Here is a 14,236-nt window from a genome sequence, read left to right on the forward strand (position 1 = left end):
GCAAATCTTTTACCGGTCGGGAAAACACATTGTCTTTTAACCAGCCGCCCGGTCAGCACAACGGAAGGCCCGCTCGACCCTAGTTTCCTATTCATTTTACAGTATTCCCAGAGCTGGACTCCTCCCTCTATTTAGGTCTCGCCTCCGTGGTTACTGCATGTATTATTGGATCCTGACGACAAGGCAAGGGGGAGGAGCCGGGGCCAAAGCGCTTACGTTTGTAGTAGCAGCCCCGCTTCCTGTGGCCATATATGGGTAACGCGACGAAAGGCTCAACTGAGCTTCCGGGCCTTCACCGGGGGAGCCATCTGCCTTGTCAGCCCGTCTGTCTACGTATAACGGAGTGCGGGGTAACACAATACTATGTGCTTTGGTGGCGTATGTCCTCCTGAATCCTGCCACTTGAGACTACCTTTACAACTCACCTCTCTTACTCTTCTTTTGGGAGCAATTTCTCTTCGTAAATTCCAAGTATGGATATCATAGCTTCCAAAGCAAACAAACCTAAGCCATTTCCCCCCCCCTCTTTTAATCTTCCGAATTCCTGCCGCCTTTCCAATACTGTAATTTCATCGGATTATACTCGGGTGTGGCTGTGTAAATCCGTATCACAAAACCCCGACGCGGTTTAAATGTATTACTTCCCTGTTTCACTGAGGCTCAAGTACACCAGGAAGTATTTTACACCGAAATGCATATGGTACAGTTTGCACGCAAGTCACATTTTTGTCTTGATCACTACTAGAGCGATTCGGGGTGGCTTAAAAAATTATAAAAAACACGAAAAATTTGATGAGGGAAAAGTGATCGTTGTACGCAGACGTCCCTGTACGAAATTACGATCAGGTGAGACTACTCCGGAGTTTTCAGACGTTTAAACTGGATTTTACCGACTATGCAGCAATGTTATTATATTGGGATCAGGGCTTGCCCAAAATGGCTGGGGGGGGGGCGGGGGGGGAAGAGCAAGAAAATGTTTATACATTTTCAATTTCTGAAAATGTAAACGTTAATGAACCTGTCCCCGATATATATGCGATAAAACAAAATCTGGAACGAATAATTAAGCCAACTGAACAGATTTGGGCTTAAAGGGCCTTTGGCACCAATGTAAGAAATCAGTAATTTCTGGTTTTAGCCAGACTGGTTTCTCGTCTGGCAAGGATCTGCCTTTCCTCCTCATTGCGTCATCTCCAAACTGAGCCCACGAGGTCTTTATACTCTTCCTCTTGGGTCCCGCCCAAGACACAAGCGTTCGCCATGCCAACTATTTATTTAGACGGTGGTAAAATTTAAAAATACGACGCAGCGTATCTTCTACACTCCCTTCTCCTGTGTCAAAATGCGGTCTTGTCTTTTTGTACGTAATTACCAATAAGAAGGAGAGAATGGCTCTCAAGTTACAAAATAATAAAACACAATAATAAATAAAACACGCAGTCCGTTCCGGAGCCATTTCAGACGTTTTTGCGGGGAGATTTAAGGGCTATCCGAGAAGCGTTGGCGTGGAAAACCTGAAAAATCTCAAAACGGGAGGCGGCTCAAGAATGAATCGGAACCCGGCAAAGAAGGGGGGCGCTTGTTGCAAGTAAAGCCGCGAAGCTTCAGGCCAGCTCTTCCTTCTTTTAAGAAATTTGGGAATGAAAGAAAGGAAACGAGAAACAACCTCCCCCCTAAAAAAAACCAAAAACCAACCAACAACAAAACCAACAACCAAGACTATACAGCAGGGGTCTTCAAACTTGGCCCTTTTATGACTTGTGGACTTCAACTCCCAGAATTCCTCAGCCAGCATGCTGGCTGAGGAATTCTGGGAGTTGAAGTCCACAAGTCATAAAAGGGCCAAGTTTGAAGACCCCTGCTATACAGGAACTAGGAAATTCCAGGGGAGATTTCTTATTTCTTCAACCCGCCTACTGACTTCTCTTCCCTATTTTCGCTCCTCCCTAGAAAAGGCGTGTCCCCTTTCCGTATTAAAAAGAAAAAAGAAAAAGAAAAAAGCCCAAGGGAAATACAGGGTTGTGAAAGAGGGACCCGTAATAAACATGGCTGCCTTGATGGCTTCAGTTCAGTGAGAAGAAGAAGAAAAAAAAAAGAGGGAAGATTTTCCTCCATCGATGTATTTGGTCGGCTGGACTTCTGAAGGCGGCTTGAAGGGTCAAGGATGTCTCTGCAGGACCCGTTCTTCGTGGTGAAAGGGTGAGTGGCAGTCCCCGGGCGGGGATACTTTGAAACAAAAGAAAAACCCTTCTCTCTGCAAAAAGCGACGAAAAGAGCCGGTTGAAACCACGCGGGGGTCGCGAGTGTGGAAAGATCGGGGAATCCGAGAATCTCCAGGCAGAGAGCCAGTTTAGAAATTTCCCCACCCCTGATGGGAAATCCCGTTCAAATAGTAAAACAACCGCCGGAACTTCTTAGAAAGAACCTTCCCCGTAAATCAAAGGAGCTGCCGCGTTGATGTGTGGGCTTGAAAAAGAAAGCTAAACTTTCAGAAATAGCGGCACTCGCGGGCTGTTCCGAAATGCCCCTATTTGGGAAGCAGAAGTAAACAAAAAGGTTGGTGGACGAAGTCCGAGCAGAGTTTCTATTCATGCAGAAACGTAGTCGGGGGTGTAAAGATCGGTCGAGTATGAATTTTTGTACGGTACAATATAGGCAACAAAGGGAGAGTTTGTATGAATCGGAAGTTTCGTTATTCGGTTCCTCGCTATTTCAGATCGTAGCAGCTCTTTGGATTTAGGGAAGCTAAAGATCTGCTTAGATCTGTATTTTAATTGATTAACAGAGACGTCTGAACGCACGCGGTCGGAATAGATCTACGAATAGTCTATATTCGTTTTGCCTTAACCATCTGCTAAACTCGGCCCTTTTATGACTCATGGACTTCAACTCCCAGAATTCCTCAGCCAGGCACGCTGGCTGAGGAATTCTGGGAATTGAAGTCCATGAGTCATAAAAGGGCCGAGTTTGAAGACCCCTGTGCTAAAGGCTAAAATTGTCTGTGGGGTGCCATGGTGCAGGAATGCCATTTAGTTCTGTTTTCTCTCGCACAGAAATGGGAGGGCGATGGTCATTTTTTCGCTCTCCCTTCAGATCTACATTATGATTCAGTATATATCTCCATATACTTTTTCATTTATGGTCGTGTTTTCTTAGGGCCTCCGGGCAAAGAAATGGCACCTTCTTCTAGTGCAGCTGCCTTGATCTCTTACAAGTATCAGCTGATCCAAATAAATTGGACACTGACATATACTGCTGTTTCTTTGAAGAGCTCCTGTACCTTTTCTGCTATAGGAAGTTCGGTTATGCTGAAATGCCTGCCCTGCTGCAGAGATGTAGCAGTTATCTCAATGGAACAAAATCTGTCTTGGGTGACAACATGCACCCAGACAGATAAGAATTGCATTAATGATGCATTTTGCCTACATATGACCTGTCAATCATCTTACCCAAAGTTCATTTCCTAGACTTGTCACCAGCAGTGCAAAACCAAAGGCATTGTAACATACCCTGCCAGGTCACCTTAGGAGGCTAGGTAAAAGGTAAAGGTAAAGATTCCCCCGCACATGCATGCTAGTCGTTTCCAACTCTAGGGGCCGGTGCTCATCTCCGTTTCAAAGCCAAAGAGCCAGGGCTTGTCTGAGGACGTCTCCATGGTCATGTGGCTGGCATGACTAGACACCAAAGGCGCACGGAACGCTGTTACCTTCCCACCGTAGTGGTCCCTATTTTTCTACTTGCATTTTTACGTGCTTTCGAACTGCTAGGTTGGTAGAAGCTGGGATGAGTAACAGGCGCTCACTCTGCTACGCGGCACTCGGGATTCGACCCGCCAAACTGCCGACCTTCTGATCGACAAGCTCAGTGTCCTAACCCACTGAGCCACCGTGTCCCTTAGGAGGCTAGGGGGTTGCAAACTTGAAGAGGGGAAACAGTTCCTTCTCCTGGTCCAGGTGCCGTGTTGTTTCCTCCATCCCTTACAGCTGTGTTTCCTTTGGCTCTCCAGAGAAGTTCAGAAAGCAGTGAATACAGCACGGGGCCTTTATCAACGCCGGGGCCAGCTGCTCCAGGAGACCCAAGTTGTGAACAAGGAAGAGCTGAACTGGACTACAAATGAATTACGCAACACCTTGCGAAGCATTGAGTGGGACTTGGAGGATTTGGAAGAAACCATTTATATCCTTTTGAGCTGAGATTGAAATTAGTTTGAGATACGTCTCTCAGTGATGTTATTATATCCTTTTTAAAAAAACAAACAAACATACTCTTTGCTTCTAAGACAGCCCTGGCAGCATTTTGCTCCTGCACTGCTGCTCTGAATGTTTCCTCAACCTGATAGGGGAACGTACAAGAGAGGCTGAATTTCTGGTGACTGAAAATCAAAAGACCCAGGTATTGTAATCCAATCCTGTCTAGTTTTTAAACTTACAACTTCCCAGTCCTTTGCACTTAACCCATAATCACGCATTGTGGAATCAAACCCACACAAGTTTACCATTGCGCCGTCTGAGGTTGCAGCACGACGTTCTTTTGTCACAGAGATGCGGGAGTCTGTCAAGGTGAGGAGGCTTCCTGAAGTGTATATACATCGCCCTGAGTCCTGTACACCGCCCTGTACACCGCCCTGAGTCCTTCGGGAGAAGGGCGGTATAAAAATATAATAAATAAAATAAAATAAATAAAATATACCCTGTTGTGCATCAGGGGATGGCAGGATGTGATGAGTATATTTTTTAAAAATATTTTTTTTATTGAAAAAGCTACTTTGAATGTAAATTCTTAGTTTTTGATTTGATTCTGAGCAAAATTCGATGTTAGAAAAATTCTTTTTCTATCCAAGAGGTTGAATTACACAAATGGGAAAGTCCACAAATTCTGGATATTATCATGCCTCTTGGGGCCTTATGCTTCTTTTATAGATTTGGTAAGATCAAAATTACGGTATGTATCATGTCATTGCATATGTGATGCAAGTATGTGATTTGCATAAGTTGTGTTACACTATCAATGTAAAAATGCAAGTTTGTGTCACATTTGAAATGGCCTCATGACGTATGTCATTGCCATCACCATCCCTTTCCCCCCCTCTATAGATACCCATGAATTTCTAGTATATCACTTTAACTTTTATTTCTGCACACTCAGGTGACCTGTAGCACTGGGATCTCTCTTACTCCATTTTTATTCACACATAGTCCTTGACTTACAACAGGTTGCTTAGCAACCGATTGAAGTTCTGACAGACCTACCTGGTAGATACATAAGACCTGGATTTGAAGTTTTGATGGTTGGGGGCCCCTCACAGTCACATGACTGCATGTTTGTTGCTTGGCAACCAGGCCACATTTACAGCCATTTGTCACTTCCGGTAGTCATATGATTGTTTTATAATGTTTTTGCCAAAAACTGGCAGTTATCCCCAGTTTTCGGCAAAACCACACCTATAGCAAATATTTATTTAACAACTGTGGTGATTTGTTTAACAACTACCACAAAAAGGATTATAACCCCCCCCCCTTTTTTTTTTTTACAACCATCATGAGTTACAACCGTTATGGGCAGACTCCATTACAATAATAACCTGAGGACTACCTTTAGGTAGGTAAAGTGGTTACCAGAGGAATTTGTTTAACTGAGGCCCTATGGAAGAAAAAGAGACACATTCTTTCTACTGGTACACTCTTAGAGGACACAGTTTTTATTGCTTCTTTTTGTTTTCTGTAGGAAATGCAGGATCATATGTCTGACCCAGCAGCCCAGTCCTTTATGGAGAGGAACAACAGAGAGGTATAGTTTTCTGCTCCCCTACTTTAACAGTTTGCTTGGAATTTCCTTAGGGATGGAAGAGTCATAATATAACAGTGGCTACTGTAGCCTCTTTGCTTGCTCAAGTTTTTTGCAACAAAGATTTTTCTAACGCAAAGATCTCCAGGTAGGTTTTTGCTTGGCTAAATTCTCTGGTTTCTTCTTATCTTTTCCCCCGCCACATAACTTATGCATTCTTTCTCGAGAAACATGGCACTGTTGAATCATGGCACTGACTTATATTGCATTAGTTTCCCATATTTTGAAACCACCATGAAATTAGTTTGGTTTCTTTCTTTCTTGTTCTATTTTACTTTTGCTTTGCTGAAACTTCCTTTTTATTTGTTTGTTTTTCATTGCTGTGAACTGCCTAGAGTAGCCCACATGGCAGGATAAACGGCAAGTAAACTTAACAACAGTAATGTCCCCATTGAAAAGGAAGCCCTTAATATTAATATTATACTGATTATAAATGGAAGGTTTATATTGTGAGACTAGCACAACAGTCTTGAAAGGCCATTAATAACTACATTAAATGAGTGTTAAAAGCCAAGGATTTTATTACCCGTAGCTTATTTTTAATTCAGCAAATGTTCTTGTCTACAGAAGTAGAACTAGTAAGTTAATTCTTCCACTCCATTCTAATTCACCATTGTCACTTAGATGTTTCCTTGTTTTCCTTGAAACAGTTAGAATCTTGACGTGCTCAGAGTTTTCTTTTTTCTCCTCTTTCTCTGGGGAAGTTGGCGGATGGCAGGGACCGCTGTGGGCTGTTGAGTGCAGAGAAGGTGTCAGCAGCTGATTCACATATTTTGGAAGAGCAGCAGCTGCACCAGAAGGTGAGAAGATGAACATCATCCCAATCAAGCTACTAATTTTCACAAATCAGCTTCATTTCCACAGAGACTAAAGGGGATTTCTACTTTTTATACTTGCAAGGGTAAAAATATTGCAGTTTTGTAGAGGTATGAGCGCTAATATAAACACTGCTTGTTGGCCTTCAACATCCATGCCAACTTGCTTGATTGCATCTCTTGACATTATTTTCCTCTTCCTGTCAAACAACTAATAGCAAAGTTCCTTGAATGGAAGTAATGATAATTTGAAATCTTTTTAAAATTGGAGTTCTGGGTTCCAACCGTTGCACATTTGTATTTTGTAATATTTATATTATATTTATATTTATTAAACTTATATACCGTCCTTCTGCCGTAGGACTCAGGGCGGTTCACAAGGTTTTTTAAAAACAATACAACAAATTACAAAAATTAAAAACAATAAAAATGATTACATTAACCTTGAATAAATAAAATCCCAATTAGAATCCAATTAAAACCCCAATTAATACTCTCAGTCCAAAAGCTCAAAGAGCCAGGTCTTCAGGTCCCGGCAGAATGAGCGAAGGTCAGGGGCAGTCCTAAGCTCTACAGGCAGCTGGTTCCAAAGGGCAGGCGCACCCACAGAGAAGGCCCTCCCCCTGGGTATTGTCCGCTGGCAATCTTTTACCGGCGGTACCCTGAGAAGACCCTCCCTGTGGGAGCGCACAGGACGAAGGGAGCTTGGGCATCTCGGTCCAGGTAGGGCCGCAACTGGCGCACCAGGCGAACCTGGGCAAAGGCCCTCCTGGTCACGGCTCCTATATGGTCTTCAAAACTGAGCCACGAATCCAGGAGGATGCCCACGTTGCGAGCCCTATCAACAGGGGGCAACACCTCACCCCCCATCATTAAAGATGGAATAGACTGGTTAGTCCGAGATGCCGGTATGCACAGCCACTCAGTCTTGGCAGGATTGAGACGAAGCCTGTTTCTTCCCATCCAGACCTGGACCGCCTCCAGGCAACGGGACATCATGGCGAGGGCATCACTGGGTTGGTTCTAGGTAGAGAAAAAGAGTTGGGTATCATCAGCGTACTGATGATACCCCACCCCAAAACCACGAATGATCTCGCCCAGCGGCTTCATATAGATGTTGAACAGAAGGGGAGAGAGAACCGACCCCTGAGGAACTCCACAAACGAGAGGCCTCGGGGCAGACCTCTGCCCTCCCGTCAACACCGATTGCGAGCGGCCCAGGAGATAGGAGGAGAACCACTGCAAGACAGTGCCTCCCACTCCCAACCCCCTGAGACGCCGCAATAGGATACCATGATTGATGGTATCAAAAGCCGCTGAGAGATCTAATAGAACTAGGACAGAGGAGCAACCCCTGTCCCGAGCCCGCCAGAGATCATTCACCAGCGTGACCAATGCCGTCTCCGTGCTGTACCCAGGCCTGAAACCCGATTGGTATGGGTCCAGATAATCAGTTTCCTCCAGGAACAGAGGGAGCTGATGTGCCACCACACTCTCAACAACCTTCGCCAAAAAACGAAGGTTGGAGACAGGACGATAGTTGTTTAAAATTGCTGGGTCCAGGGCAGGCTTCTTGAGAAGGGGCCTTACCACCGCCTCCTTCAAAGCGGCGGGGAAGACACCCTCACAAAGAGGCAGATATTACTGCCTGGAACCAGCTTCATGTCTCCTCCCGAGCCGCATAAATCAGCCAAGAGGAACACAGGTCCAATAAACAGGTGGTGGAACTCAGCCTCCCCATAATCCTGTCCACATCATCAGGGGAAACAGGATCGAACTCAGTCCAGATAACATGCTCAAGACTGTCTGATTCCTCCACATCAGACTCTGCCCAGTTAGAGTCCAAACCGGACTGGATCTGAGCGATTTTGTCCATCAGATTAAGGAGGGAGCGAGTCACCCTAAACAGGGCGGCCGGGTGATTATCTGTGGACATGATGAGGGCAGTGAAGTAATTAGCCACCGCCGTCCTCATCGCCGCAAGATAAGACCTTATGAAGGTTCTTAACTGCAATCGGTCAGATTCGAAACGGCTGGACCTCCAACCGCTCTCTAGACCCCGTCTCTGACGCTTCATCTCCCGGAGCTCTGCAGAAAACCATGGAGCCCAACGGGATCTGCGCCGGGTCAGGGGTCGCAAGGGTACAACACAGTTGAGTGCCTCAGTGGCCGCCCTTTCCCAGGCATCCACTAAGGCATCAACTGGGCTGTGAGTGAGGGTGATTGGTATAGACCCAAGCTCCATCTGGAACCGTTCTGGGTCCATTAGGCACCTGGGGCGGAACCATCTGGTCGGTTCTGCAGCCCAGCGGCGGGGGGTGGCATAACGGAAGACCAGCTGCAGGAGATGATGATCAGACCATGACAGGGGAATAATAGTTGGTGAACTCCCTCCCAAATCATCCAACCACTGTCCAGACAGGAGCACCAGGTCGAGAGTGTGACCCCCCACATGAGTCGGGCCTTGAATTACCTGGATCAGGTCCATGGCCATCATGGAAGTCATGAACTCCCGGGCTAACTCCGACGACTCTCTCAGGGAAGGCAGGTTGAAGTCACCCAGCACTATAAACCTGGGGAACTCCACCGCCAACCCTGAGAGGGTGTCGAGCAGCTCAGGCAGGGCTGTTGCCACACAGCTTGGCGCCAGGTATGTGAGCAACAAATCCATCTGAACCCGGGGGCCTCATCTCAGGAGGAGGGACTCACTCCCGCCAATCTGGACAATGGTGGTCTCCCGCGGACATAAGGTCTCCCTAATAACCACCGCCGCCCCATCAATCTAAAAAAATAAATCTGGTGTTTCAGTACCAGGATTGGCTACTTGCCTGCTTTCTTTATTTTTCTTCCAAACTGCTGCTTTAACATATTGAACAAATAGCAAGAGTCCCAGTCTTGTGATTGAACTAAGGAAGGCTGGTATATGTACCCTTTTTTTCAAGAGCCATTTGAAAAAGAAATGCAGTGGATGTAAGAAATGCTATGGTTCAAACCACTGGGTGAAGTACTACTGTAAAGGTTAATTCCTTTCCTCCCCCCCCCCGAATTCTCTTTACAAAGATTTTTGCCTAAAAGGAAGAAAAAATTCTTATGGTGTTGGGTGCATCACATAGTTGTATTCTTGACAGGAGATCTCTGTTATTTGAGACCTCTGTAGATCTCTTGTTTCCCATGGATGTTGCTGCTGTCATTTTTTTTCCTGTAAAAAAAAGGCTCTGATGCCTTCTTTTCTCCATGATAGTTGATCATTGAGGAGCAGGACGAACAGTTGGAGCTGGTCTCTGGCAGCATTTCTGTACTGAAGCACATGTCAGGGCGGGTTGGAGAGGAACTTGATGAACAAACTATGTGAGTCCAAAGTAGCAAAAGGGTGGTGGTGGAATCGTTTGTTTTTGCTTGGATCTCTTTTTCACGTGACATTGTCTAGCAGTGCTGGAACATTTGAAACAATTCATTCAGAACTGCAGAAAGCCCATGCCTTGGTGAGTATAGATGGCAACAGAGGAGCCCTCGGTACATACTCTTAAGCAGAGCAGAGATCAGATTCTGGAGTGATTGCTGATCTAGAATTAAGAATTCTTTTGAGTTCAACAACGGCTGAAGGTCCAACAATATGCAAGCCTGGAATCCCATAATGTAAACGAGACCGAGGCGAAAGCTGTCATCCTCTCTCTTACCTTCTTCAATCACCAGCAGAACATTCTGCTGGTGGTTTTCAGCTTGCAGTGCTGCATCTCATCTCAGGCACAAAAATGAGCAGATCAGCTGCGATCGATAATTTGTATTGCCAGTAAGGGAGTTAAAAAGTAATTCTTGTCTCTTACTATGTTGGAGATATGGGAGCCAAATCAGCGTGGGTACAGTTCCATCACTTAGATCCCAAATTTGGTTAGCAATAAAAAAAATTCTGAAAATTCCCAGCAACGGAGCAAATTATTGTTAGCTGCTAACTTCATGGCTTGTGACCCAGTGGGAGGGGGGCAAGGTTCACAAGCTTTCAAGATGGGGGCTGCTGCTTTAGAAACTGCCATGTGATGATGCGTTTGCTGACTTTCTAGAATGCTAGAAGACTTTGCTCACGAGATGGACAGCACTCAGAGCGGCATAGATGGGGTGCTCAAAAAGATGGGCAGAGTCTCCCACATGGCCCGTGGTAAGAGGCAGGGCTTTTATGGTTTATTTTGACCTGTCCCATTTGCGTAGAATAAAAGAGCTTCCAGCTCACTCCAACTCACTGGGCTTTCCTTTCCATTGTAGAATGGTTGAACGAGCTGCTGAATCTCACCTTGGGTGGCATTAGTAGATCCCCAGTTTTCCTGTTGTTTTCCTTCTCTATTGGAAATAGACAATTCGCTGCATTCCAGATGTTTTGGATAATTAATTCCAGTCAGTGTGAAGAAGGGCCAGGGAATGTGATAATATCTGAGCTTGCCTAGATGTGGTTTGTTTAGTTTGAAGGGATGTAGGCACCGGAAAGTTTATAGAGATACTGGCCTTCATAAATTCACAACCCTTTAAGTACACTGACAAATACTGATTGATTTGGTTTATATCATACATTTTGATCAGGAACTCAAGGTGACGGCTTCCAATAACTCTATGAATAGGTTGGGCTGTGACTGTTCCAAGGTCAGATTTCTCCCCACCCTCGCCCTTGATTCAGCAAATAAGCCAGTGATCGTAACCTGGAATGAGCATTCATTTTGGCATAATATTTTTATCATCTTATGCCTCTTGTCAAAGGAACAAGAAAAATGGATCACTATTTGGATTCAGGAACAGGAAGAGATAAGGGACTAGGAGAGCATAATTGCATAAACCAATGACTGTTCCACTTAAGCCATTATTGCATTTTGGTTTGTGCTGAACATTCTCCTATTCTCAGTTCAAATCCTGAATCAGTCATAGATAGCTATTTATTTTTATTCTGTACAAATCAGGATTAAATTAATAATGGCAATTTAAATGGGCATGTCGTTAAGATATATACACAATCTTTGAGCTTTTATCCCTCTATATCTACCAAAATGTCTGTCCAGTAATATCCCTGATAATCTTGTATCTATGATACCTGAGTTGCAGGTTAGCTCACCTGTCCCACACTACATATCAAGTAACCAAATTCCTTTGCATAGGATCATTTTTGCAGTTTAGTGCCAGGATAGTAGTTTTTTCTCCCCTCCCACCCCCTTTCTGTTCAATCATGGTTGGTTGTCAGAGACAATCCCTGCAGTTTTCTTGGCAAGGTTTTTCGGAAGTAGCTTGCCATTGCCTCCTTCCTACGACCAAGAGAAAGTAACAGGCCCAAGGTTGATCAACTGGCTTTACCTGAGGGGGAACTGAAACTCACAGTCTCCCAGTTTCTAACCTAATGCCTTAATCACTACTCTCCGTTTTCTTTGCTACATGCCTAGTAACAACCCTCTCTTTCAATGGGATTGTGTTTTAATACTGAATTAGGGTCAAAGAATGTGCAGACATTTGCATACATAACCTATTGACATTTGTTTGTAAGGTTCAACGTGAATGCAGCTTCCCATGTATTATAAATCTGTTTCAAGACTACTCCCATTCCCCATTTTTGTGCTTAGCTCCAAACATCAGTCCCTTGTGTCTCCCTTGTAGTGGATTATGATTTTCCAATTGAGTTGGATTTCCTGCACTTAGACCATCTCTTTTTGTTCTTTCTCCATCAGAAAGACGTCAGTGGTGCATCATCTGCCTATTGGTCATCACTGGTGTGGTGGTACTGATCCTTCTTTTTGCTCTGTGGTCAACTGACAGATGAACATGGGGAAAATGGAAACGATACCACCAACCCCATTCCTTTCATGTGGAAAGCCTGAAGCCACCATGGCGAGGGCTAGTGAAGACATGGGACAATGACAAGAATGTTGGATTCTAACTGGGCTTCCCTCCTTTGCATTCATACTGTTAATTATTAGAAGCTACAGGTTTGCGACAAGGGGGGATTCTGCTTGTTGGTACTTATCAACCCCATCAAGGTAGTCCAAACTAGGAAACCAAAATGATGAATGCTAATACTATTTTTATTCTAAAATTATATTAATAGACTCTTGCAATTCTGAAAGCACTTCCCCCTTCCCACCCATTCCCTGCCTTCACTTTCCAGAGAACTAGGGAGGGATAAACCTGAAGCCTTCTCAAATTATATTTCTGTACAACCCTGTACTTTAGAATGGGAATTTGTGTAGTGTCTTTTTCTGCCATAGTTGAGAAATAATTGGATTTGAATACCCATGTTTCTTAAATGTGATCATGCTGTATCCACTCTGGGTCACCAACTTATAAAAAATAAGTAGAAGTGTTTCATTTTCTGTTTTAGTACTCTTTAAAGATCCAATTCCTTCATACCAACTCTGAATCTGTGTAACTTATCTCTGCATGAAATGTATCTAATGAAGCACAATTGACTTATACGGCTACCTATTTTTCAGTTGAACCAATCAAGAACGGTGGAAGAATTAGATAGGATAACAGTATGTCCTGCTTGTTGAGTTGATGAAATTACTAAGGGTTGAAGATGATCTAAAGCTATATTTCTATTTAAATGCTTAATGAAACCAAACACCAGCCCTCAATCTCCCATCCCTTTGTTAGCTCTTTTCTAAAAATTGGGAGACATTTTTTTTGTCATTATGTAAATGTAGTCTACAGCACTGTGGCATCAAGATTTAACTTATGGTGATACTTCTGGGCTAAGACAAAAAAAAATCTGTCTTACCAATGTACCTGCTCTCTTTTCACCTTAAGCCTAGTAAAATATGGTGGACAGACCGTCTTAACATTGGCAAAGTGGATTTTGCCCTGAAAATAAAAAACTGGCTATTTTCAGGGAAATCCCAGGGACTCAGTTTACTGTGAGCAATGTCTCTATGGGATACTTTGATGTTACAGACACGCGGCTATTCCTTATATATAAAAAACATTATAGATTGGCAGACATCAGACTTAACTTGTAAGATCTACTTTATCTTTAAAAAATGAGGTTTACCAATCAGCTTGGTGCAAAGAATGCTGAACCTTGGAATTTAGAAAGATACTTACAGGGCTATTGTAGGGAGAAAAACTGTTTCTGGTTAGGTTGAGCTTTGTATGGGTGAGGGGAAAGTTTTGGCTGCTGCTATTCTGAATTCTTGTGCTGCTGAAAATATCCAAATAATTGGATCTATATTCTGCCTATCCCCTTTTAGAAAACAATGTTAAAAAACTTTTTTAAAAAAATAAATATTTTATACTTGTATGTAAAGGGCCTGTTTTGGACTATGTTATTGATGTGGGAAGGAATTGGCAGGATGCCTACATCTCTAAGAGAATGAACATTGTTTGGCTTTGTCTGATATAATCAGTTTCACATTGTCTTCAGCTTTATCTACAGATACTAAGTACAAAAGTGGTAAGAAAATGTTGATGAAAACACAGCTGACTATGGAGACTTGATTTAACCATCACAGCCAATATCTGTAGATCCTCTGACGCTTTATTGTTAGACCATTCTGTAAGTTAATGTTAATATCATATGCCTCAGGTGTCCTAGGCAGCTTTGACTGTAAGCC

The 14,236-nt window shown here is 43.8% G+C and overlaps 1 protein-coding gene across 3 annotated transcripts; it reads left to right on the top strand.

Annotated features, from left to right (window-relative positions):
• The first annotated feature begins 763 nt into the window (after positions 1-763).
• On the top strand, positions 764-13,929 carry LOC310635208 (syntaxin-10-like). Of its 3 annotated transcripts, XM_083353904.1 has the most exons (9): positions 764-846; positions 1,951-2,199; positions 4,007-4,176; positions 4,465-4,559; positions 5,725-5,787; positions 6,549-6,644; positions 9,901-10,007; positions 10,718-10,812; positions 12,356-13,929. In XM_083353904.1, the coding sequence occupies exons 2-9, from the start codon at positions 2,165-2,167 to the stop codon at positions 12,445-12,447; spliced, it is 753 nt and encodes a 250-aa protein (XP_083210030.1). In that variant the 5' UTR covers positions 764-846; positions 1,951-2,164; the 3' UTR covers positions 12,448-13,929. The 3 variants fall into 3 exon arrangements, with proteins under 3 accessions (XP_083210030.1, XP_083210029.1, XP_083210031.1); XM_083353903.1 differs by lacking the exon at positions 764-846 and having other exon boundaries at positions 1,831-2,199; XM_083353905.1 differs by lacking the exons at positions 764-846; positions 10,718-10,812 and having other exon boundaries at positions 1,831-2,199.
• The last annotated feature ends 307 nt before the right edge of the window (positions 13,930-14,236 follow it).

Source organism: Vipera ursinii (genome assembly GCF_947247035.1).
Source record: "Vipera ursinii genome assembly, chromosome: 2".
NCBI classification, from domain to species: domain Eukaryota; kingdom Metazoa; phylum Chordata; class Lepidosauria; order Squamata; family Viperidae; genus Vipera; species Vipera ursinii.